This window comes from Erythrolamprus reginae, chromosome Z, assembly GCF_031021105.1.
Source record: "Erythrolamprus reginae isolate rEryReg1 chromosome Z, rEryReg1.hap1, whole genome shotgun sequence".
Lineage (NCBI taxonomy): Eukaryota > Metazoa > Chordata > Lepidosauria > Squamata > Dipsadidae > Erythrolamprus > Erythrolamprus reginae.
In genome coordinates this window covers 110,271,060-110,294,988 of record NC_091963.1, presented here as the reverse complement: position 1 = coordinate 110,294,988, position 23,929 = coordinate 110,271,060, and the positions used below count along the sequence as shown (strand labels likewise).

Here is a 23,929-nt window from a genome sequence, read left to right as displayed (position 1 = left end):
TGATTCTCACTGGCTTCAGAGTAGATATTTCTCACATAAGCTGAGAATTAATAAATAAATTCCTGATACAAGAGGAGGTAATTATTATTATTATTATTATTATTATTATTATTATTATTATTATTTAGATTTGTATGCCACCCCTCTCTGCAGACTCGGGGCGGCTCACAGCAACAATAATAACAATATAACAAATCTAATATTTAAAAACATCTAAAACCCATCATTAAAACCATACAACACAATCATACCATGAATAAACTCTATGATTCCTAGAGGAACAAGTTGTAATTGTGTAAAAAACACTTTTATATAAAAACCCTTGGAGTTGTGGTTCATATAAAAGCACTTTTCCAGGAATGGAAAACTTGGTAATTGCTGAACTTGAACTTTGATCAACTCCTGACATCATAATCAAGGGGGAGCGGAGAGTGTTGAAAGTTAGTTATACTTCAACAGTACAGGTAGTCCTCAACATACAACAGTTTCTTCAATGACTGTTCAAAGTTATAACATCACTGAAAAAAGTGACATGGCCATTTTTTACACTTATGACCATTGCTCTGAATCCCCGTGGTCATGTGATTTACATTTGGATTCTTGGCAATTGACTCATATTTATGACGGTTACAGTGTCCTGGGATCATGTAATCCAATTTTGTGAACTTCTGATAAGCAAAGTCAGTGGAGAAGCCAGATTCACCTAACAATCATGTTACTAACTTGACCACTGCAGTGATTCATTTAACAAACGCGGTTTTAAAAAAAGATAAAATGGGGTAGAAATTCACTTAACAAATTTCATTTTTGTTGAAAGTCAAGGACTAACTGTATCTAGGAGATCACAAATTTTCCACTTCTCCTTTAACAGAAGTTTATTTTATTATTATATTTATTTATTTTATTTATTTTATTGGATTTGTATGCCGCCCCTCTCCGAGGACTCGGGGCGGCTCACAGCATATATAAAAACAGAACAATAATGTAAATCCAATTAATATTGCAATTTGAAAACAATTAAAAGAAAAACTTATCAACCAAACATTCAGCAATCATACTTAAGACATTCAGTGGTTGAGGGAAGATCTAAAAGTCCCAAACCTGGTGGCAAAGATGAGTTTTTAAGCTCTTTCGGAAGGCAAGGGGGGTGGGGGCAGTGCGAATCTCTGGGGGGAGTTGATTCCAGCGGGCCGGGGCTCCCACAGAGAAGGCTCTTCCCCTAGGTCCCGCCAGCCGACATTGTTTGGTCGACGGGGCCCTAAGGAGGCCAACTCTTTGGGACCTCACCGGTCGCTGGGATTCTTGCAGCAGAAGGCAGTCTCGGAGATAATCTGGTCCTGTGCCATGAAGGGCTTTGTAGGTCATAACCAACACTTTGAATTGTGCCCGGAAACTGATCTGTAGCCAATGCGGTCCGTGGAGTGATGGTGAGATGTGAACATTTCTTGGAAGGCCCAAGACTGCTCGCGCGGCTGCATATATGGTTGCGGCTACTTCTTATTCCTAAGGGAAAACAATTCTGAGGGTCCTTTGGAAGGACAGATACTAAAACTGAAGATCAAATATTCTGGTCACCAAATGAGAAGAGAACTCATTGGAAAATACCCTGATGTTGGGAAAGATTGAAAGCAAAAGGGGAAGGAGGCAGCGGAAGATGTGATGGTTAGGTAATATCATCCACACAGTGGTACTGAATTTGGGCAGAATCAGACAGTGGAGAATACGGAGGCCTGGCCTGGGAGTCACAAAGAGCTGGACACACCTTAACAATTAACAGCAAGCAGCCACTTCAGCCTTCATGTAGAAATCAAGCTGCTTGGCAAAATGGGAACAGGAAATCCTTGGTCCACATCCCAGGGCTTTATGAGATAATTGGATATATTATTATTATTATTATTATTATTATTATTATTATTATTATTATTTATTAGATTTGTATGCCGCCCCTCTCCGTATAGCAGCTAAGAATGGCTTGCATTGGCTGCCGATCAGTTTCCGGTCACAATTCAAAGTGTTGGTCATGACCTTTAAAGCCCTACATGGCAATGGACCAGATTACCTCCGTAACCGCCTGCTATCGCACGAATCCCAGCGACCGATAAAGTCCCACAGAGTTGGCCTTCTCCGGGTCCCGTCGACTAAACAATGTCGTTTGGCGGGCCCCAGGGGAAGAGCCTTCTCTGTGGCGGCCCCGGCTCTCTGGAACCAACTCCCCCCCAGAGATTAGAACTGCCCCCACCCTCCCTGTCTTTCGTAAACTACTCAAGACTCATTTATACCACCAGGCATGTGGGAGTTGAGATAGCTCTTCCCCCTAGGCCATTACAAGTTATGCATGGTATGTTTGTGTGTATGTTTGGTTTTATAATAGGGGTTTTTAGTTGTTTTTTATTATTGGATTGTACATGTTGTGTTTATTATTGTTGTTAGCCGCCCCGAGTCTGTGGAGAGGGGCGGCATACAAATCCAATAAATTATTATTATTATTATTATTATTATTATTATTATTAATTAAGATGCTGGCTTAGTCTTTCCTTAGGCCTGGAAGTCACCCAAGTGACTTGGGCCAATCATTTTTTCTCGGACCACCAATTCCCAGGGGTGTTTTAGGGAAAATAAGTGGTGTAGACGTTTCCTGCCTAAGAAAGGAGTTGGACCAGACGACCTCCAAGGTCCCTTACAACTCTCTTATTCTATTCCAAATCAGAGGAAATGATATACAACACCTTTACTTACACAAAATAAAGCAGTATATAAATAAAGAATAAAAGGATATCAAATCAGTATGTGCCATATTAAAAAAAAACTAAAAATGTATCCCCTAAGCTAGTCTTCAACTTACAACCATTTGTGAGTGACCATTTGAAATTAGAATGGCATTGAAAAAAGTGAATTGTGACCATTTTTCACACATGACCGATGCAGTAACCCCATGGTCATGTGATCAAAATTTAGACGTTTCGCAACCGGCATGTATTTATAATGGTTGCAGGGTGCCACGGTCATGTGATCACTGAAGTCGGTGGGGAAACCCGACTCACCTAATAACCATTCAAGTAGATTAACAACTGCAGTGATTCACTTAACAGCTGGCAAGAAAAGTTGTAAAATGGGGCAAAATGCACTTAACTGTCTTGCTTAGGAAAGGAAATCAATTGTGATCATAAGTCAAGAACTTCCCATATTTAGTTAGACAAATGCAACAATCAGATCTTGAATGCACTGGAAGATGACTTTGGAAGTGAATATTTAAGGTAGAAAATGAGTAGGTGAATGTTCTGTCGGGCTCTCTGGTAGAATCCTCCCAAAAATTCACAGCTACAAATTTCAGACACACACACGTTTGAAAATTCAAAACAATGTTCTTTATAATGAAAATTCACTTAAACCAAGCCCTCTTTTGATATAGCAAAGAGCATTTGTCTCCAAACAAACTGGTAATTTGTACAAGTCTCTTATCAGTTCTGTGATACTTAGCTTGCAGCTGTGAGGCAATTCACAGTCCTTCTTCTTTCACAAAGTGAAACACACTTTGCCCTGGTTTAGTTTCAAAGCGGGGAAAAATCAGCACACAAAAAGTCAAAGTCAGTAAAGCAGTCATGAAACACAAGGATCAGATAATCCTCCACAATGGCCAAACCAACAGGCTGCTATTTATTCACTAATTACCACAGCTCCACCCAAACACAGGTGGCCTCATTTTCTTTGATAATAATCTCTCAGTTGTTGTTGCCTGTGCATCGATCTCCGCATGCGTGGCTGTATCACTAACTCTTGTTCTGAATCCAAGGAGGAACTAGATAATTGATCTCCTTCTGAACTGTCTGCCACACTCTCCTCCTCCCTGTCACTCATGTCTTCTTGGTCAGAGGAGCCTTCATCAGCAGATTCCACGGGGGGGGGGGGGCAAAACAGGCCTGCAGCATGTGCAGTCCTTGGGGCAGGAGCAGGGTCAGAGCTAAGCACAACAGTGAATATATTTATACTTTCGTTCTGCTTTATTCAATCTGTGCATTTCCTTGTGGCAGAAAGTGGTGAAGGGTGGGGGAACCCTGTGCTTCCCCCTGTTTGCAGTTGCATGCCTTGAACTTTTTACCTAATAAATGGATAGCATTAATTAATCAAATGTCATTTTTTTTCATAAAGCCAATGCTTTCTTGTTTGCCTGCCTGCAGATAAGAAGCTGCTCAGCTCTTTCAGCCTCATCAGTCAAGCCAGTGATTGCAGCCAAGGAACCTTTTCCAGTGGACTTAAAAGCAGACAAACACTATGCCTGGTGTGCTTGTGGACATAGCCAAAAGCAGGTAGCCTTCCAGCATTTCGCCAGGTTTCTTTTACCTTCATTTTGGGCCAACCTTGGAGTCCAGCATCTTAATGAAACTGTCATTTGCGGTAGTATATTGCTGAGTTTGAAGAAGCTAATTCTCTTTTTGCTAATGCAAAAGGTTTTGAAACTGTTCAACACATACAAGGTTTTTTTTTAAAATTGCAAACCAAACTTGTCTCTTCAGGATAATTAATACCCAGTTGCTCAGGCTAGGATATTTTTGTATTCTGAGCAAAACCGCAACTATAAAATCCATAGACAGACAATGCTGTGTTTTATTAGGCTTGTTTACTGTCTTGGTTCTTTGTGTATCTTAACAGCCCTTCTGTGACGGAACCCATAAGAAAACTGCCCCAGAAATGTCTCCCCTGAGATTCACAGCTGGCGAGTCAAAAAAGTTCTGGTTGTGTGGGTGTAAATATACGAAGAACCCTCCCTACTGTGATGGTACCCATAAAGAAGAGTTTGTGCAAAAGACTGACCTTCATTCTCAGCCACAAGTATAATGGGAAATTGTTGTGGAAATGAAAGAAGTGACAGAACTCATCAGGGAATCTGGGGTTAATGCTACAGGAAGTCCTACTGTGGGACCCTTATTAAAATGAATGGGAGCTGGAGGACCCTTTGCAAACTTGAATTCGTGTTGGTAAAGGTTGGTCAAGAAAATTAGCATTATATTCCTCTTTCCTTAGTGAATCCCCACAGAGAGTGGGTGGGAGGGAGGATTTCAGTCTTTCACTTGCTTAGGGATAAAAATCAATCCTATTGCAAGTCTTCTATTTGACAATTTGCTGCTAATATCAGTGCTCAAAAATTGGTTCGTTAAAACAAATGTTTTACTTTGCTACCAAAGGGGCCACAGAGCCACAAGCACTCCCAATTTGCTGACCATGATTACTGAAACTGTTAGTGCTGTACTTGCCCATTGCCTCTTTTAGACAGCAAACAGAAAACCTTGAACAAAATTCCCTAATCTTCCGCGATATTATCACTTGGACATTCTCAGAATGAGGAATTGCCATTTTTGGCACAAGTGATAGTTTTTCTGCTGTTCTTAAGCAGTTACGCCATCTGAGTAGGAGTCAGCCTGCTGGCGTCATCTCTGCTGCAACTAAACTCAAACTTTAGTTGGGCAAGCTCAGCAATTCTTGTCTTAGGCAATCACTTTTTTCTACCCAAGCAGGTCAGGTATAAAATCTATTTTTCAAGAGATCAGAGTTAGATTGCATCACTATATAGCTCCTATGTGACTAGACTAGAGCAGTGTTTCCCAACCTTGGCAACTTGAAGATATTTGGACTTCAACTCCCAGAATTCTGGGAGTTGAAGTCCAGATATCTTCAAGTTGCCAAGGTTGGGAAACACTGGAGTAGACTAATAGTTGCAGCTTCTCAATTACTTAATAGAACCCTTGTGCTAATTTTTGCTGCTGTTCACACAAAAACCTCTACTTGGAGAATTTTGAGTAGAAGAATGGCTGGCTCACAAGGAGCAAGTTTTGATCAACTTGCTCATACTAGAGTCTTGTAAGCTACTGAAGAAAAATGCATTGCCCTCCCCTGTTTTTAATTCTACTTTCAATAAATTCTAGAGTAGTTTGAATTAATCTGAAAGTAGCTACTTCAAGGAAAGATACAAAAGATTGATACCATGGCACCTAGAAAAGAGGAGAGGCTTAACAAAAATAAAGGGAAAGTCTAGGAATCTATATTGTAATGTGGGGTGGGTGGGGGGTGGAACTGTGCTTAGCCAGCTGCATTTTCCTTATATTTCAAGAAATTATCCAGTGAACCAATAAATATGCCGCTTTTTTAAAAGAACCCACCTTCTTTTGTTTCAAAAATAATTTAAAATTCCATTATAATATTTGTGGTTTTCAGTTATGATCAGGGATTTCCATTGTAACAAAGAGTCATCCTTACAACAGCATAATTAAATATTCAATAATTTAATTTTATTGTAAATAAAATAACAATTGTTTAAATAATGTATACATTTGAGAGGGGGGGTTGTTGTTTTTTGGCAAGGTAAGTCGGCATAAAAAAAGTCTTGTCCATGAATTCAAAATATTCAAGAAATTATGCAGATGTTTGCAAAAAGAAGGCTTTGCTCTCTGAGATCAGGAAGGTGGACTCAAACATCCAAAACCATCATCATGTGTAGTGAATTGCCTGGTGTGGCTGGGCTGGTGTTGGAGTGCTGTACAGCTTTTCTGCTCTCTGTTCAAAGGCTGAAGTCATCTGCTTGACTACTTCATTAAAGAAAAGATTGGCCAGTTGCGAATGGAGGGTGGACTTGAATTCAAAGGAGACCTGTGAATGAGGTCAAATAAAAAAATGAATGTGCGTAAGTAGATACCTAGACATGTTATATATACAGGTAGTCCTCAATTTGCGACCACAATTAAGCCCACAATTTATGTTTGCTAAGTGAGAAATTTGTTAAGTGAATTTTGCCTCATTTTACTTACCATATTTCTTTTTTTTTAAAAAAAACTTTATTAAATATATACAATAAAACAGAAAAGTGACAAAAGACAACAAAATAACAGTACAGTATATGCACAACATACAAATAGAAAAAAAAATTAAGCATCTTGCTTTATACATGGAATATTTGGTATCATAGCTTAGTGTCTGCACCACCTAAAAAGTGGTGTGATTGGTTTGCAGCTCGTATATAATACAGAAAGGAATATTTTCCTTTTAATAGTTATTACATATATATTACATATATATACAGTACAACCTTTTGGTTTTCTTGTTATTGTATCCATTTTTTTTTCATTTTCTCAATGGTATAGCAATGCTTTGTATTGTTAATATTTTTTCTTAATATCAATTTAATTTTTCTCTCTAAATTTAATTTTAAAGTTTCATTTTAACTTGTTTTTGGCAATCCAGATATACCATGTCCCAAGTTTTATGAAAGTCCTCCATGTCTACTTACCACATTTCTTAAGTGAATCTCTGCACAGTTGGCTTCCCCATTGACTGTTTGTCAGGTCACAAAAGGGGACATGACCATCATAAATACAACACCACTTGCCAAGCAGCCAAATGTAAATCACATGACTATGTGGATGCTGTGATGGTCATAAGTGTGCAAAATCATTGTCACTTTTTCAGTGCCATTATAACTTCAAACAGTCACTAAGTGAACCGTTGTAAGTCGATAACTACCTGTATAAGATCATGCTTGACCACAAATAATAATAATAATTTATTAGATTTGTATGCCGCCCCTCTCCACAGACTCGGGGCGGCTCGCAACAATAATAAAACAATGTACAATGTGACAAATCTAATGTTTAAAAGAAAACACATTAAAAACCCAACATTTAAAAACAATGCAACACAAGCATACCATACATAAAATTATATAAGCCTGGGGGAGATGTCTCAATTCTCCCATGCCTGGCGATATAGGTGGATCTTAAGCAATTTACGAAAGACAAGGAGGGTGGGACACCTGCTTAACAAAGATACCTGCTTAAATAAATGTATAATAGTACCAGGACATCAATTCTACAAAACCTAACCATGAAAGTGAATTGATCAATCAGTGACAAATTTACAGTGCTGTAATAATCTAGAGTATACATGAACCTTTGTACTTGTGACAAAACTGGACTTTACCAATTTGCACATTATTGCCCCATATTCTGTTGGTTTTGGAGTCACTCCCCTTTCTCTGTTGGGAACTAGTATATGAAAAGCACTTACGTAAAATCTGAGTGTGCAGGAATCCAGCCGTCCCGTGTTTCCTGGCTTAAATTGCCATAGTGTCTCCAGATGCCGAAATAACCGCCCATCTTTACTCACAGCCTGAAAGATAGACAGATCATTAAAATTAATGCCTGCTTGTTTAAAAGCATTTAAACTGGGGAGAGGGGACAGTTTTCACTAGGTGGTCCTTTTGCTGGAGCTCTAGGATTAATCTAGTAATCTAGTAATTGAACTCAGGTAGAATGTGACCATTAAATCTAGCATACAAGAAACTTTATTTTCCCATTTATATTTATTCAGAGTGATGAAAGATAATTTTGCTTTAGAAATTATTTAAAGGAACAAAAATTCAGGAAAGTTCACACATTTGCATTTATTTAATGAACCAAAATTGTTTTCCTGCATCCTGCAACTATCTTGGCTATAAATTCCAAAGAAAGATTTCGGGTAAGAAATGTCACTAATGGGGAATAGCATAAAGGACTCCTTGTACTTGAGAAAGTTGGAAAATTTTCTCTTCCTGACAATTCCAAGAAAATATGGTCATTGTTGTTTTGGGAATTCAGTTCTACTCAGCTGAAGGTGCCAAGGCTCAGAAGGACAGAGGATGCCCATGTAACAAAAACTTTTGTTACAAAATATATATTGCCTGCAATATATATGGCAGTGATGATGAACACATGGTACACGTGCCACAGGTGGCACACAGAATCATATCAGACAGATGAGACATTACCCTTTGTCAGGTCTAGGACGCATGTGTATGTTAGCCAGCTGACTTTTGGCCTTGGGGAAGGCTGTTAGGCCCCACGGAGGTTTCAGGTAAGCTTCCCTGAAGCTCTGGAGTGTGGTAAAAAGCACAATGGGCAAACTGGAAGTTCTGAGAAATGGACTTCCAGTCTGCCCGTTGTGCGGTTTTTCGCAGTATGGACCTTCAGGAAGCTTCCTTGAAGCTTCTGGAATGCGAAAAACAGCACAACGGGCAAACAGGAAGACCATTTTTCCGAACTTCTGATTTGCCTGGTTTTTTATCATTCCAGGCTTCAGTGTGGCCTGTGCGCGTGTGCAAGAAGGGGGGATTGTACATGCGCAGGGGTCAGCATGGGAAGGTGCGGATACATGGGAAGGGAATGGGTGGGGGCACGTGTGTGCCAACACATCCTTTTGGCACACGAACCAAAAAAGCTTCACCATCACTGATGTATGGAAAAGGTAGAGAGGGACTAGGATCACTTGAGAACTGAATACTCTTGACCAACGGTGGGCAATTAATTTTGCCAAGAGGCCGCATGAGAAATTGGGATGGTTTTAGAGGGCCGGACTAATATAATTAATTCAGTTCTACCCAATACTGTAAAGACCCAGACCCTGGTCTGACCTAAACACCCAGACCCACTCTACAGACCCCTAATTGTTTGCTTTACAGAAACACGGTGCACCACAGTCACTGCGCTGGAGTGTTTGCGTGGTTTCTGTGCTCGCCCGCTCTCGGTAGGAGGTCGGGGTCCGCTCCAGTGCGAGGATGAAAGAGCTCACCACATCTGCCGGGACTCCTCCGGTTCCTGCTTTCCTTATGATTCATTAGGAAAGTAGGAAAGTAGGAACCGGAGGAGTCCCGGCAGACGTGGTGAGCTCTTTCATCCTCGCACTGGAGCAGACCCCGACCTCCGCGGACCAGTCACAGATAGCGGTGGGCCGCCCCTTGCCCAGGTCTGCTCTTGACTCTTGAGTGCAACTATGATACTATCAATTGCACCAAGCAAATAGCTGAACATTTGAATACATATGGTACTGTGACTTAATAGAATTTCCCATATAATTTTTTTTTACATTTTTATTTTTTGTTTAATAGATTTATATGGTTTATCGCCTTGCAAACACAACACGGGGTAACCAAACAATTTATTTTAAAAACCACTGGTCAAGCAATAAGAAAAGCAATAAGAAACACCCAATAGCAACTGAGGAAAGTAATAACCAACCCATCTGGCTTTAACTAATCAATTAATATCCATGCCTGAAAAAATAGCCATGACCTAAAGGAATTCTGAAAGGCCCACAAGATGGGTGGGATGGGACTGACCTAATGTCAGGTAATACCAATTTCTTGATTAGGGAGGGAATCAGCATTATTTCTCATATCACTTCTAGAGGGAAAACAATGCTAGAATTTGTGTTTTCAGATAAAGGGTTTGGATAACAAAAGTATTTTAAAAAAAGAATGAATATGGAGACCAGCATTCTTAACTAGATACGCTCCACATACATTGGACTATGTTGATGCTGTGGTTATAGCATCAGCATATTCTGAAGGTCACAGGTTATGATCATCTACAGTAAATCTTCATGTGGGGAAATATTAATCTTCGTATCAATGCATTAAAAAAAAATGGGAACCCAACTTTGGTTTTGATGACTTAGCTGAAGTTCGTCACATGCCAGTTGTGGGTTATTGCAACACCAGTGTTCTTTCTGAAAGAACAATGACATAATGTAGTTTGCTCCAGGCTACTGTTGCCTTGTGTGTTAAGAAAGCAGTGCCCAGGAAAAGGGGAATGAATCATAAGCAGTAGCTACAACCCTTCAAACCAGATTTAAGTTGGGTTAATATATTACAATTTAGGAGAGTGGTCAAAAAATCAAGATGACAGCCACGCAATTGAAACACAAAACTGGTTGATTTACAAAAAGGATGACTACATTTCAGACTTGTAAGATGTCCTGAATTCAAATAAGTGTGTTAGTTTCTGGCTCAAAGTGTCATTACAGCCCCAAAAATTAGGTGAACTGAATGAATTGCCGGTACAGTGGTACCTCATCTTACAAACGCCTCTTCTAACTAACTTTTCAAGATATGAACCCGGGGTTTAAGATTTTTTTGCCTCTTCTTCCGAACTATTTTCACCTTATGAACCCAAGCAGCTGTTGCTGGGATGAAGGGGTTTCTTTTTTTCCCTTTTTTAAAGAAAGAAAAGGGAGGGGCTGCTTGGAGTAGGAAAGATTTTGCAGAGAACAACGTGCTTGCAAAGGCAATGAAACGGTGTCTTTTGAAGAAAGAAAAGAGGGGCAGCTTGGAGGAAAGATTTTGCAGAGAACAACGTGCTTGCAAAGGCACTGAAACGGTGTCTTTTGAAGAAAGAAAAGGGAGGGGTGCCCCCCTTACCTTTCTTCCTTCCCACTCACCCTTTAGCCTAGCCTTGCTTCTTCCACCCGCCCACTTTAGCTGCTCCTCCCTGCCCTCTGTTCGTCTCCCTTCTAAAGTTTGGGATTTTCCTGAAGGATTTGCACGCATTATTTGCTTTTACACTGATTCATATGGGAAACATTGTTTCATCTTACGAACTTTTCACCTTACGAACCTCCTCCTGGAACCAATTAAGTTGGTATCATGAGGTACCACTGTAATTGGGAGTTAGAATGAATGTGAATATGGCCAGTTTCTGGAAAAACAAACCACTCAATTTGTAACTAGAACTTTAAACCATCTGAATAACATGCATTACCCGGATCTGGCAGTGAGGCACTGAAGAGATTTCCGAGACATAGCGCTCAACCACAGGAGGAAATCCCACCTCCAGTTCAGCCTGGAAAACGTCTTTGTGATGGGAAATTATGCGGGAGCAGTTGCACCAGGGAACGAAGAGCTGGTAGCTGCCAACGTCGGCGATAATGTCATACATCTGATCGACTGAGTACCTGCATGAGCAGAAGTAATGGGGATGGTGACCAAAAAACATCAATCGGCATTAAAAGATAAAGTTACCATAGGAAAGCCTAAACACTTGGATCAAGTGAAATTACCCTCCAAACTTTTATTAGCATTGCTGAGTTTGTTTATTTATTTATTTATTAGATTTGTATGCCGCCCCTCTCTGTAGACTCAGGGCGGCTAACAACAGTAATAAACAGCATGTAACAAATCTAATGTTAAAAATAATTTTAAAAACCCTTATTAAAACCAGACATACACACAAACATACCATACATAAATTGTATAGGCCTAGGGGGAAAAGGGTAGTTCACTTCCCCCTAGCCTGACGACAGAGGTGGGTTTTAAGAAGCTTACGAAAGGCAAGGAGGGTGGGGGCAATTCTGATTCTGGGGGGGAGCTGGTTCCAGAGGTTTGGGGCCGCCACAGAGAAGGCTTTTCCCCTGGGTCCTGCCAGACGACATTGTTTAGTTGACGGGACCCGAAGAAGACCGACTCTGTGGGACCTAACCGGTCCCTGGGATTCGTGCGGCAGAAGGCGGACCTGGATGTATTCTGGTCCGATGCCATGAAGGGCTTTATAGGTCATAACCAACACTTTGAATTGTGACCGGAAACTGATCAGCAACTAATGCAGACTGCGGAGTGCTGGTGTAACATGGGCATACCTGGGGAAGCCCATGATTGCTCTAGCAGCTGCATTCTGCACGAGTTTAAGCTATGGATAAATATAAAGTCTATATCTGAAATATTACCCAGTTTTGATCATTGCTTCTCAAACATATGAAAAGATCAAAAGACCTTTTTTGAAAACGAGCATTTTAGGTTGAGCAAAAGTTCCTTTTATTTGGTAGATGAAAATAAAGTGCTTTCCCATCAATTTTTGACAGGACAATCTCAGGATATGAAAAATGTGCATGTGGGCCACATCAGCTTAGTAAATTGTGAAAATCTAGACATTAGGTCTTTGATTACTTGATTACTTTATAGTTCTTATATTTTTAATATATGCCAAGTAATCAATAAAATGAGTCCTCTCAGGCAATGTTCCCTCTAAGCTGTGTGGATGCGCAACCGTGCACATAAGAAAACAACGCGCGACTACATGCCATTTTCTAATATCAGAGACTATGTGCCCGCACATATGACTAGAGAACGACACACAGCAGTTTCCAATTCCCATGCACCATTTTCTAATGTTAGAGGGAACATTGCTCTCAAGATGTAGATTTGTGGATACAGACCTATATCTTAAATGGTCTAAATATATGATTACATATTACCAAATATTTCAAAGTAGACCCAAATCCTAAACTATTTTCAAATGGAAAAGAAATCAGGAGATACTGTGACCAGACAACTGGATAATTTATTAAGTGAGATCTAAATACTGCTATTCCCCTAAGTGAGACCTCAACCAGGAACTGGCTTACAATCATGGTTAGAACTAAGCTACTCACGGGAGTTGACGGATTTCAGTGTATTCCATACGCTTGGCGCCAAGTAGAGAAGCTGCAAGATTGAGGAATGGCCGGACCTGCTTTCTCATAATAGATCTGGAGTCCAGGAAAGAGCAGGAATTCATAATTAGAGGACTAAGGGAACTTAAACATCTCCAGTGAAACATAGTGGGGATAATCCTGTAGGAGACAGAAAAGAAGATAGCAAAGATAGCAAAGCTTAGAAAAGGGAATGTTGGGCTTCCTTATTTCTCATCTGAAGGTAGATAATGCTATTGATAAGAGCTTCCCTTAGGACTAACCATAACTGGCAGAAAATCCTCAACCTCTAAGTCAGTGGTCCTCAACCTGGAGTCACCTAAAACCATGGGAAAAGACAAATTCCCCACGGTATTTGGAACTAAAGCTTCTATTCTGGCACCTTGGAACATTTTTACAATCCAACCAATCAGGTGTTTACAGTGGGAGTGTCTCCCTGACCTTCCTGCCAATCAGTTTAAAGCTCTGTTTGGAAAATTGGGGTTTAACTTATGATTGGGGGTCACCACAACATGAGGAACTGTATTGAGGGGTTGCGACATTAGAAAGTTTGAAAACCACTGCTCTAAGTCTTAAGATCGTAAGATTTCAGAATTCCCAGATGATGTATAGCTACACCAAGTAATAACTACAAGTCAATCTTAACTAATTGCAGGAAAGGGAAGGTGGGAAAAGGGAAGGGATGGTTAGAATTTAAGAAGAAAAACTTGGAAGAAAGGATGAAAAACCATTCTTATAACACAGCTAGGAAAAAATATATGGACATATTTATATTGTTTAATTGTTTAACTTGATTGTGACTATTTCTTTTTTTTATTTTAAACACATTTAAAGGGCATTGGTAATGCTTCTCTGAATAACTGGAGAATCCAGAAAAGCAGGATGGACAATTTTGACCCTTGTTGAATACTTTTTTTCCATTTCCAGTAGTGTATGTGTATATTTAAGAGCTATTTAGAAAATTTGGTTTTATTTTGTACTGGTGGTTCTCATCTCTTTTAAGGTTTTTAATTTTTATTCTGCCTCAAGTAGAATTAGTTTTCTTATGGTAATTACTCAAATATTTAGTTGTTAGGAAGTACATAAATAAACCAAGTTAAGGCCGTTTAATCTAGAATCAGTAAATAATTCCCATTGACCTTAGTGCAACTTAATTCAGAGTAGACATTCTACTGAGGCATGAATGATCATCTTACTGCGAAGAATGGGAGGTTCAAAAATGCCTATTTTTATTAAGTTACATCAATTCCAAGTATTAAATATATTTTTTATTATTACATTATATTACATAATTTAACAAACTGTACCGAATGAATTATTTTACTGATTATCACACTAAGCAAAGGTATTCCTAAACCTCAGAAGTTAAGTGAAACTCACAATGCCTGCATTCGTTTTTCATTATTGAAAATAAATTATATAGTTTGTTCAAAAGTCACTTTTAATGTGGTTTAGTTTTAAGTAGACATATGAATGTTCACTGAGGTGATACTTAAGAATATTTTACTTGTTACTCTGCAGAAATAAACCCACTGGATTCAGTAGCACCATTGCTAGGTGCTCTTCTTTCAACTGCTTTAAGTTATGTATTAAGCATAATAATAACCTTAAAGGATTAGATAAGGTTCAGGAGGGAAGTGTTTTTAATAGGAAAGTGAACACAAGAACAAGGGGGCACAATCTGAGGTTAGTTGGGGGAAAGATCAGAAGCAACATGAGAAAATATTATTTTACTGAAAGAGTAGTAGATGCTTGGAACAAACTTCCAGCAGACGTGGTTGATAAATCCACAGTAACTGAGTTTAAACATGCCTGGAATAAACATATATCCATCCTAAGATAAAATACAGGAAGGACAGAGCAGTTGGACGATGAGGTCTTTTTCTGCCGTCAATCTTCTATGTTTCTATGTATTAAATATCGTTGGCAAACACAAATGATGTCGTGGCCGTCAGAAAAAAATTGGATTCTCGTGTATTGTAATTCATTGCTTTAGCAAGCATTAAACTTTTAATATTTTAATTAATTGGATTATGTATTGGATTGTTTTTTCACTTGTTGTGAGCCGCCCCGAGTCTTCGGAGAGGGGCGGCATACAAATCCAAATAATTAATTAATTAATTAATTAATTAATGCTTGCTTTAAATTTTTTTTAAATTGCAGCCGTCAAAAAAACACACGCTCAGCCTAAATGAATCACTTTTCTATGGCATCCCCACAACCCTCCAACAAAATAGCCCCGATCTTAGCCCAGTTTAACATATCGTGCGAATCAAGCCCATCAACCACTGGCCAAGGGACAGCCTGACTTCTTGCTTCTGGCAGCTGGTTTAGTTTGGGGAGAAAGGAAACCGGTAGCAAGAGAAGGAAAGGCTGGAGGACCCAGCCATCTTCTTCCTCTGGCACACGCTCTTACCGTGCATCCCTTGGAAAGCGCGGGCGCAAGCCGATCCCGAAAAGTCCCCGAAAGGCATCCAAACCCTTGCTAAGGTGCCTGGTTCCAGCCATCGCTCAAATGGGCCGCCCGCGCGCCAACGATTCCAAATGTACCGGCGAAAGAGCAGACCTCCGCCCCCGGCTCCTCCCCTTCACACCCTCCCAGGCTCGCCCGATACGCCCACAGCGGACAAACTGGCGATTTCTTTTTAAAAGAATGAGCGTCATTAGTCTTTACAAAGATAGGAAGTCGTCCAATTCCCCATTTCTGATTTTAAAAGACTTTTTAACACCCAAGGGTGAGTTAGGGTCTTATAGGGTGCTTTGATTAAATCTGGTTGGCCAAGTGTAACTTTTGTGGTGGAGCTTCGTTCTCCGAACTTGTGAATTAGTTTCGGGACGTTTCGTTACCAGGCCAGGCAACATCTTCAGCGGTATTTAAGGAGTTTTCTCCTAAACTCCGCAGAGGATGTTACCTAGGCTGGTAACAAAACGATCGGAAATCCACAAGCTCGGAGAGCTAAAAAGATATTCGCCACTATTGCAAGGGTAACTTCATTTGCACTCCACAGTATTCGTTTGAGTATTCGTTTTAACCTTGGTTTTACCGGTGTAGCAAGTTGATAGATTCAGACAAGCGCTAAAGCACAACAGAATTATCCAAGATAAAACCTTAATCCCTAACAGCACATTGTGCAAAGGCTGTTTTGTGACGATCAAATCGATATGGTTAGTTATGCTGGCAGATATTTATTTAGCCGAATTAGTAAGCACTAGGTAGGAGAGCAATTTGCTGTCGGTTTATATTCTGGTGGCTTGCTTGGGTGGTGGTAATTTCTTAATTAGGGTATTTTTTGTAGGTCTGATGTTAATCTTGGAGTTAATCTGTGCTGAACTGGGTGCTGATTGCTGGTGAAGAGGTGCTTATATCTTTTTTGAGCTGGGTGATCATCTATAGATGTTGTAATGTCTATGTTTCTATTAATTAATGGCTGATTTGCGAGAGTGGCAGGCTTCTATAACTCCCTGATACTTTTGGACTTAGCTTGATCTAGGATGGTCATATTTTTCCAACTGAAGCTATGGTTAAATCTGCCTATCTGGAATGGAATGGAATAGAATAGAATGGAATAAAATAGAATAGAATATTGTCACTTTGAATGTATGCTAATCGGTATACATTAAAATTAAATTTCATTGCCTACAACTCTCACAGGTCGCCACCTCCAATATACACTACATAAACCTGACAAAATAAATACATAATTATTCTTAATGTTTATTTTTATTGTACAATTTTCTTGGTTGTGTATAAAATTTCTATATTCATGAATCACAATAACGGTATACCATCTGGATACAACCTCTATTGAATGTAGATAGTAAATCTTATACACACAGTAGTTGTAACTATTATTCTCAATACCTTTTCATCTTCATGTTAACATATCCTTGTTGAAAATTTTGCATTATTTCATTAGGCCCTCAGTTCAATTTTATCTATAATCCATTAATAATATCAAACATAATAATAATTATTATTATTTTTATTTTTAATAATAATAATAATAATAATAATAATAATAATAATAATAATAATTTATTAGATTTGTATGCCGCCCCTCACAACAGCAATAACAATATAATACAATACAAATCTAATACTGTATTAAGAAAAACAATTTAAAACCTATTATTACTAAAAACAATCAATGCTACACAATCACACCACACTCAAATGCTGTAAGTCAGAAGGGGGGGATTAGTCCCCCCATGCCTAGTGACATAAATGGGTCTTCAACATCTTCCGGAAGGTGAGGAGTGGGGGGCAATTTAAATCTCCGGGGGGGGGAGTTGATTCTAAAGGGCCGGGGCTGCCGCAGAGAAGGCTCTTCCCCTGGGTCCCACCAGATGACATTGTTTCGTCGACAGGGGACGAAACTCTGTGGGACCTAACCGTGCGGCAGAAGGCGGTCTTGGAGATATTCTGGTCCGATGCCATGAAGGGCTTTATAGGTCATAACCAACACTTTGAATTGTGACCGGAAACTGATCGGCAACCAATGCAGACTGCGGAGTGTTGGTGTAACATGGGCATACCTAGGGAAGCCCATGATTGCTCTCGCAGCTGCATTCTGCACAATCTGTAGTTTCCGAACACTCTTCAAAGGTAACCCCATGTAGAGAGCGTTACAGTAGTCGAACCTCGAGGTGATGCGGACATGAATGATGGTGAGCAGTGACTCCCGGTCCAGATAAGGCCGCAACTGGTGCACCAGATGAACCTGGGCAAACGCCCCCCTCGCCACAGCTGAAAGATGGTTTTCTAATGTAAGCTGAGGATCGAGGAGGATGCCCAAGTTGTGGACCCTCTCTGAGGGGGTCAATAATCCCCCCCTGGATAATGGACGGACAGATGGAATTGTCCTTGGGAGGCAAAACCCATAGCCACTCCATCTTGTCAGGGTTGAGTTTGAATCTGTTGACACCCATCCAGACCCTAACAGCCTCTAGGCACTGGCACATCACTTCCACTTCTTTGTTAACTGGACATGGGGTGGAGATGTACAACTGGGTATCATCGATGTACTGATGATACCTCACCCCATGCCCCTGGATGATCTCACCCAGCAGTTTCATGTAGATATTAAATAGCAGGGGGGAGAGGACCGACCCCTGAGGCACCCCTCAAGGGAGAGACCTAGAGCAGTGTTTCCCAACCTTTTTTGAGCCGCGGCACATTATTCATGTTTTCAAAATTCTGGGGAACACTGAAGGGGGGGCGGGGGGGGGCTAAAGAAAAGTTTGGACAAAAAAAATATCTCTTCCTCCATTTCACTCTATTTCTCCCTCCCTCTTTCTCTCTCTTCCTTCCTTCCCTTCTTTCTCTCCATCCCTCTTTCTTTCTTCCTCTCTTTTTTGCTCTCTTTCTCTCTCCCTCCTTCCCTTCCTCTATGTCTTTCCCTCTCCCTCCTTCCCCCCCTTCTTTCTCTCTCTCTCTCTTGCTTTCTTTCCCTCTCTTTCTCTTGCTTTCTTTCTCTCATTCTCTCTCCCCTCCTTTTTCTCTCTCTCTCTTTCTCTCTCGTTCACCACGCCAGCAACAGAGAGAAAAAGAAAGAGCGAGAGAGAGCCGGAGAGAGAGTGGAGTGCGCAGCAGCCATCAGCCTCCTCGCCCTCCCAGACGTCCCCAGCGCCCGGCCTCGCGCCGCCTCCCGTTAGCCTGGCCGAAAGCCACACAGTCCCGGACTCCAGGATCACTCGCTTCTCCGGCCAGCGCGGCGCTTTCCTGGGCAGATGGCATTGCTGACCGGAGAAGCGAGCGATCCGGGAGTCCGGGACTGTGTGGCTTTGCGCCATGAAGAGAAAACGGCAGCAGGGAAAAGTCGGCCGTTTTCTCTTCATGGCGCAAAGCCACACAGTCCCGGACTCCCGGATTGCTTGCCCCAAGGCAGGAGGCGGCGGCGGAGGAGAGTGGGCGGATTGGGCGGGCAATGGGGCAGGGCGGAGAAGCCAGGGGCGCGTTTGGCCGGAGGCACCGTGGGGAGGCAGGGGCAGGGAGGTGCGGCAGTAGGTGCCTCCGGCCAAACGCGCCCCTGGCTTCTCCGCCCTGCCCCATTGCCCGCCCGATCCGCCCACTCTCCTCCGCCGCCTCTCGCCGCGGCACACCTGACGGTGTCTCGCGGCACACTAGTGTGCCACAGCACACCGGTTGGGAAACGCTGACCTAGAGGTTGACCTCTGACACCCCACTAACACTGACTGAGACCGACCGGAGAGGTAGGAGGAGAACCACTGAAGGACAGTGCCTCCCACTCCCAACCCCTCCAGCCGGCGCAAAAGGGTACCATGGTCGATGTATCGAAAGCCGCTGAGATGTCAAAAAGCACCAGGACAGAGGATAAACCCTTATCCCAGGCCCGCCAGAGATCATCCATCAATACGACCAAAGCAGTTTCCATGCTGTAGCCAGGTCTGAAACCCAACTGTTATGGGCCTAGATAATTGGCTTCTTCCAAGGACCGCTGGAGCTGGAGCACCACCACCTTCTCAACAACCTTCCCCCAAAAAGGGAAGGTTGGAGACTGGACGATAGTTATTGAGAATAGTCCAGGGAAGGCTTCTTGAGGAGGGGGCGCACAAGTACCTCCTTATAAGGAGCCGGGAAGGACACCTCCCCAAAGAAGCGTTGACAATCTCCTGGACCCAGCTCCGTGTCACCTCCCTGCTGGCCGAAACCAGCCAGGAGGAACACTCATCCAGCAAGCAGGTGGCGGAACTCACAGCTCCAATGGCCTTGTCCACTTCATCAGGTGTCACCAGATCAAACTTTTCCCAGACAGATAGACAAGGACGGGCCCCAATCAGACTCGAGGTCTGCCTGGATCCGAGCGTTTTTATCAGCGAAAAAGGTGTTAAAATTCTCAGCACTGCTCTGCAAGAGCTCCCCAACTCCCCCCTGGTTAAGAAGGGAGTGTGTCACCCTAAACAGAGCGGCCGGGCGAGATTCCGCTTATGCAATCAAGGCGGCATGATACGCGCATCTTGCCGCCTTGAGTGCCACTTTGTAAGTCTTAAAGTGAGCTCTTACAAGTGTTCGGTAGGATTCGGACTTACTCTTCCTCCATCGCTTCTCCAGATGTCTCTTCTGCCGTTTCAACTCCAGGGTCTAGTGCCACAGAGAGGTCGCAATGGCATAATCCGATCAAGAGCCTCCGTGGCAGCCTTATTGCAGGCCACGACAAGAGACTCCGCCGAACTGTGGGTGAGTGCATCTGGTATAGCACCAAGCGCCTTTTGAAAGCCCTCTGGGTCTATTTCCTTTAATAAGACATTTATTTCTCCTTGCAAGGCCATTTTTCCTTATTTTAATAAATTTAAAATTCTACTTAGCATAGTTCCCTCTAAGCTGAGCAGTAAACCATGGCTCACTTAAAAATCATCACCAACTCAGAGTTTTTCAAACCTGCCCAGAAGCCGATCGCCAACCTTTTGCAAAAGCAGATTGCCTATCTTTTGCAAAAGGTTCTCCCACCAGATCTTCCACTAGCACCCTGTAAACAGGCTCAAGTAGCGGGGTGCTGAAAGAGGAGGCGGTGGAGGTGAGGGGCTTACAGCTGCCCCCACCCCCCCATGAAGTCAAATGGAGAGAGAGAGAAATTCAAAGGAAAGGAGGCAGAGAAAGAGAGGGAAAGAGTGAGAGGGAAGGAGAGAGAGAGGAAGAGAGGAAGAGAGAGAAACAGATAGAAAAAAGAGAGGAAGGAAACGAGAAAGAAAAAGAATGGGAGTCAGGAAGACAGAAAGAAAATCAAAATCTAGTTTGAAACTAGCTCAACTATTTAAGTCTCTCTCTTCCTCTCTTCCTCTCTCTCTCCTTCCCTCTCACTCTTTCCCTCTCGGCTTCTGGGCAGGTTTGGAAAACTCTGAGTTGATGATGATTTTTAAGTGAGCGATTGCTCACTGCTCAGCTTAGAGGGAACTATGACAGTGACATAACGTAGTTTGCCCCAGGCTACTGTTGCCTTGTGTGTTAAGAAAGCAGTGCCCAGGAAAAGGGGAATGAATCATAAGCAGTAGCTACAACCATAGTTCCCTCTAAGCTGAGCAGTGAGCAATCGCTCACTTAAAAATCATCATCAACTCAGAGTTTTCCAAACCTGCCCAGAAGCCGAGAGGGAAAGAGTGAGAGGGAAGGAGAGAGAGAGGAAGAGAGAGAAACAGATAGAAAAAAGAGAGGAAGGAAAAGAGAAAGAAAAAGAATGGGAGTCAGGAAGACAGAAAGAAAATCAAAATCTAGTTTGAAACTAGCTCAACTATTTAAGTGGCATTTTGATATTGATAGAGTTGCCCTATTATGAGCTCACTGTTATAGACACACAGTACAGTATTTTATTTTGAAATTTTCTGAGGCAAAATAGGGTGGGTTTTTATTTATTTATTTATTTTATTTATTTATTATTTCTGTGCCGCCCAGTCCCGAAGGGCCTGCCGCTCAGACACTATACTTTTCCGCCCACCCCCCCCCAAAAATTAGAGGGAACACTGCTACTTAGTAATCTGCCAGAATCCCAGTATCCCAATTATATCACACCAAGATAGCCAGTATTACCTGTAGAACAATTCACACAATCGCTCCATTAATTAGTCCCTTAATAGTCTCCACTTTTTTTCAAAACTCCACGCTGTTTCACACTCTCACACTGTCCAGTATATTTATCATCCTCAAGATTCTAAAAGTTGAATGTTTTCACACTCTGTCACCAAGCACCAAGTATAATCAGTTTGCAGGTGTTTCGCATATTCCAGCCAATCATAACAACTTTCACTTCATCCACTTTTCTCAGTTTATATTGCCTTCCTTGGCCAGCAGGTGTCACTGTTACTTTTTTCCTCCAAATAAATGTCTGCGAATAAAAATATTTTCCACTAATTTCCAAGTCAAGGTAGTACGGTAGTAAGAGTATAATCCAGAATTTTGAAACTATTTAACTTTTGAGAAGGTAACCAATTCAGTCTATCCTTTATTTTTAAAATGACTTCTGGCTACAATTTCTTTTCTTTATTTTTCAAATCTGACAGTAGTTCTACTATCTACCTCTGTTGAGACCACCAAAGCATCCCCTCTACCTTCATCTCCCCTACAGGGTGACTTTCAGCCCTGCAGAGCCCCCGGACTGAAGAAATCAGTGGGACTTGGTGGAGCTGCCACTCGTCCGCATTGCTTTGCCACAATATTCCAAAGAGCTCATCTGTTTGGAACCTATATCGCATCTCAGACACTAACACCCTTGAAAATGTCCAAAGATACTTCACCAGAAGAGCCGTTCACTCCTCCACTCAAAACAGAATACCCTAGGAGACTAGACTTTCAATCCTGGGCCTAGAAAGCCTAGAACTAAGATGCCTTAAACATGATCTAAGTATGACCCACAAGATCATATGCTGCAACATCCTGCCTACCGGCGACTACTTCAGCTTCAAGCACAACAACCACAACAACACAAGAGCACACAACAGATTTCAATTTAATATTAACCGCTCCAAACTTGACTGTAAAAAATATGGCTTCAGTAACCAAGTTGTCAGTAACCGAGTTCCGAGCGTGGAACTCATTACCGGACTCCATAGTTTCATCCCCAAACCCCCAACACTTTACCCTTAGATTATCCACGACTGACCTTTCCAGATTTCCAAGGGGTCAGTAAGGGGCCTGCATAAGTGCACTAGAGTGCCTTCTTTCCCCTGTCCTATTGCTCTCCTATATCTCCTATACCATTCTTCTTTTCCTATATTTCTTCTATTCTTTCATTGATATATTTTATTCCTATTCCTATCTCTTCTCTTCTTTCTTAGATATATTTTTCTATGAGTATATCCTCTATAACCTTCATTATGTATTTACTATATGTATGCCCAATATAACCCTCACTGTGTAATGGACAAAATCAATCAATCAATCAATCAATCAATCAACAAACAAATAAATATTAGCTTGGTAAAATCCACAGCCACTCCGTCTTATCAGAGTTCACTTTGAGTCTGTTGACACCCATCCAGACCCCAACAGCCTCCAGGCCCCGGCACATCACATCCACTGCTTCGTTGTCTGGACATGGGGTGGAGATGTACAACTGGGTACCATCCGCGTACTGATGATACCTCACCCTATGCCCTTGGATGGTCTCGCCCAGTGGTTTGGCATATGGCCAGGTCATTGCCTAGTAGGTTCTCTTCTGAGGCCATTAATCAGGTGCTCTACCTGCTGAGACAGATGCAATTTTTAGGTTGCATTAACATAATATAATATATATAATATATAATATATGTGAAGATTAAAAGGACTTGGAATGGATGAAGAAGACACATGAGGATAATCATGTTAAGAAACTGGATGTGCTTAAAAAAATATTATTCTGGTTAAGGGCCCAGTCTCACAGGGAAATCACACATTAGAAGATCAAGATCACTTTTCTACCACCCCAGACAACATTTTTTTAAAAAATTTTTTTAATAAAGTTTAATGGAGATTCTGGTAGACAGTTGAAAGAGTAGGTCTAGTTTGATAGTGGAACAAGTTATCAATGTTCAGTTCCTCACAGTTAATCCTCAAGTGTTGATTTCTCTAGGTAACATCCTATCCCAAAGCACAAGTTGACACCACACAAGGCATTGGGTATAGGAATGCTTTTGATGTTCTAGCACAGTGATGGTGAACCTATGGCACAGAGGCCAC

General features: G+C 41.6%; 2 protein-coding genes across 3 annotated transcripts in view; one reads left to right on the top strand and one right to left on the bottom strand.

The window, feature by feature from the left end:
• The window catches only part of CISD3 (CDGSH iron sulfur domain 3), a 7,805-nt gene extending 1,494 nt beyond the window's left edge, over nucleotides 1–6,311 (top strand). The window contains exons 2-3 of the mRNA XM_070726253.1: nucleotides 4,176–4,304; nucleotides 4,648–6,311. Of these exons, the coding sequence (XP_070582354.1) occupies nucleotides 4,176–4,304; nucleotides 4,648–4,833 (315 nt within the window). The 3' untranslated portion in view covers nucleotides 4,834–6,311. The remainder of the gene's footprint in view (nucleotides 1–4,175; nucleotides 4,305–4,647) is intronic.
• Nucleotides 6,260–15,788, bottom strand: LOC139152886 (coenzyme Q-binding protein COQ10 homolog B, mitochondrial-like). Of its 2 annotated transcripts, none has more exons than XM_070726251.1 (5): nucleotides 15,680–15,788; nucleotides 13,225–13,404; nucleotides 11,559–11,751; nucleotides 8,053–8,154; nucleotides 6,260–6,639 (listed from the first exon to the last, which is right to left on the bottom strand). In XM_070726251.1, the coding sequence occupies exons 1-5, from the start codon at nucleotides 15,769–15,771 to the stop codon at nucleotides 6,481–6,483; spliced, it is 726 nt and encodes a 241-aa protein (XP_070582352.1). In that variant the 5' UTR covers nucleotides 15,772–15,788; the 3' UTR covers nucleotides 6,260–6,480. The 2 variants fall into 2 exon arrangements, with proteins under 2 accessions (XP_070582352.1, XP_070582353.1); XM_070726252.1 differs by having other exon boundaries at nucleotides 13,225–13,320.
• Between the last annotated feature and the right edge of the window lie 8,141 nt (nucleotides 15,789–23,929).

What these genes read in the sequence shown, in the direction of transcription:
- LOC139152886 (XM_070726251.1), bottom strand. Translation starts at nt 15,771, where the DNA reads ATGGCTGGAACCAGGCACCTTAGCAAGGGTTTGGATGCCTTTCGGGGA. An exon ending in ACTGAAATCCGTCAACTCCC is followed by an intron (nt 11,752 to 13,224) that starts GTGAGTAGCTTA and finishes CTGCTCATGCAG; the next exon opens with GTACTCAGTCGATCAGATGT. An exon ending in CCTGCACACTCAGATTTTAC is followed by an intron (nt 6,640 to 8,052) that starts GTAAGTGCTTTT and finishes CCTCATTCACAG; the next exon opens with GTCTCCTTTGAATTCAAGTC.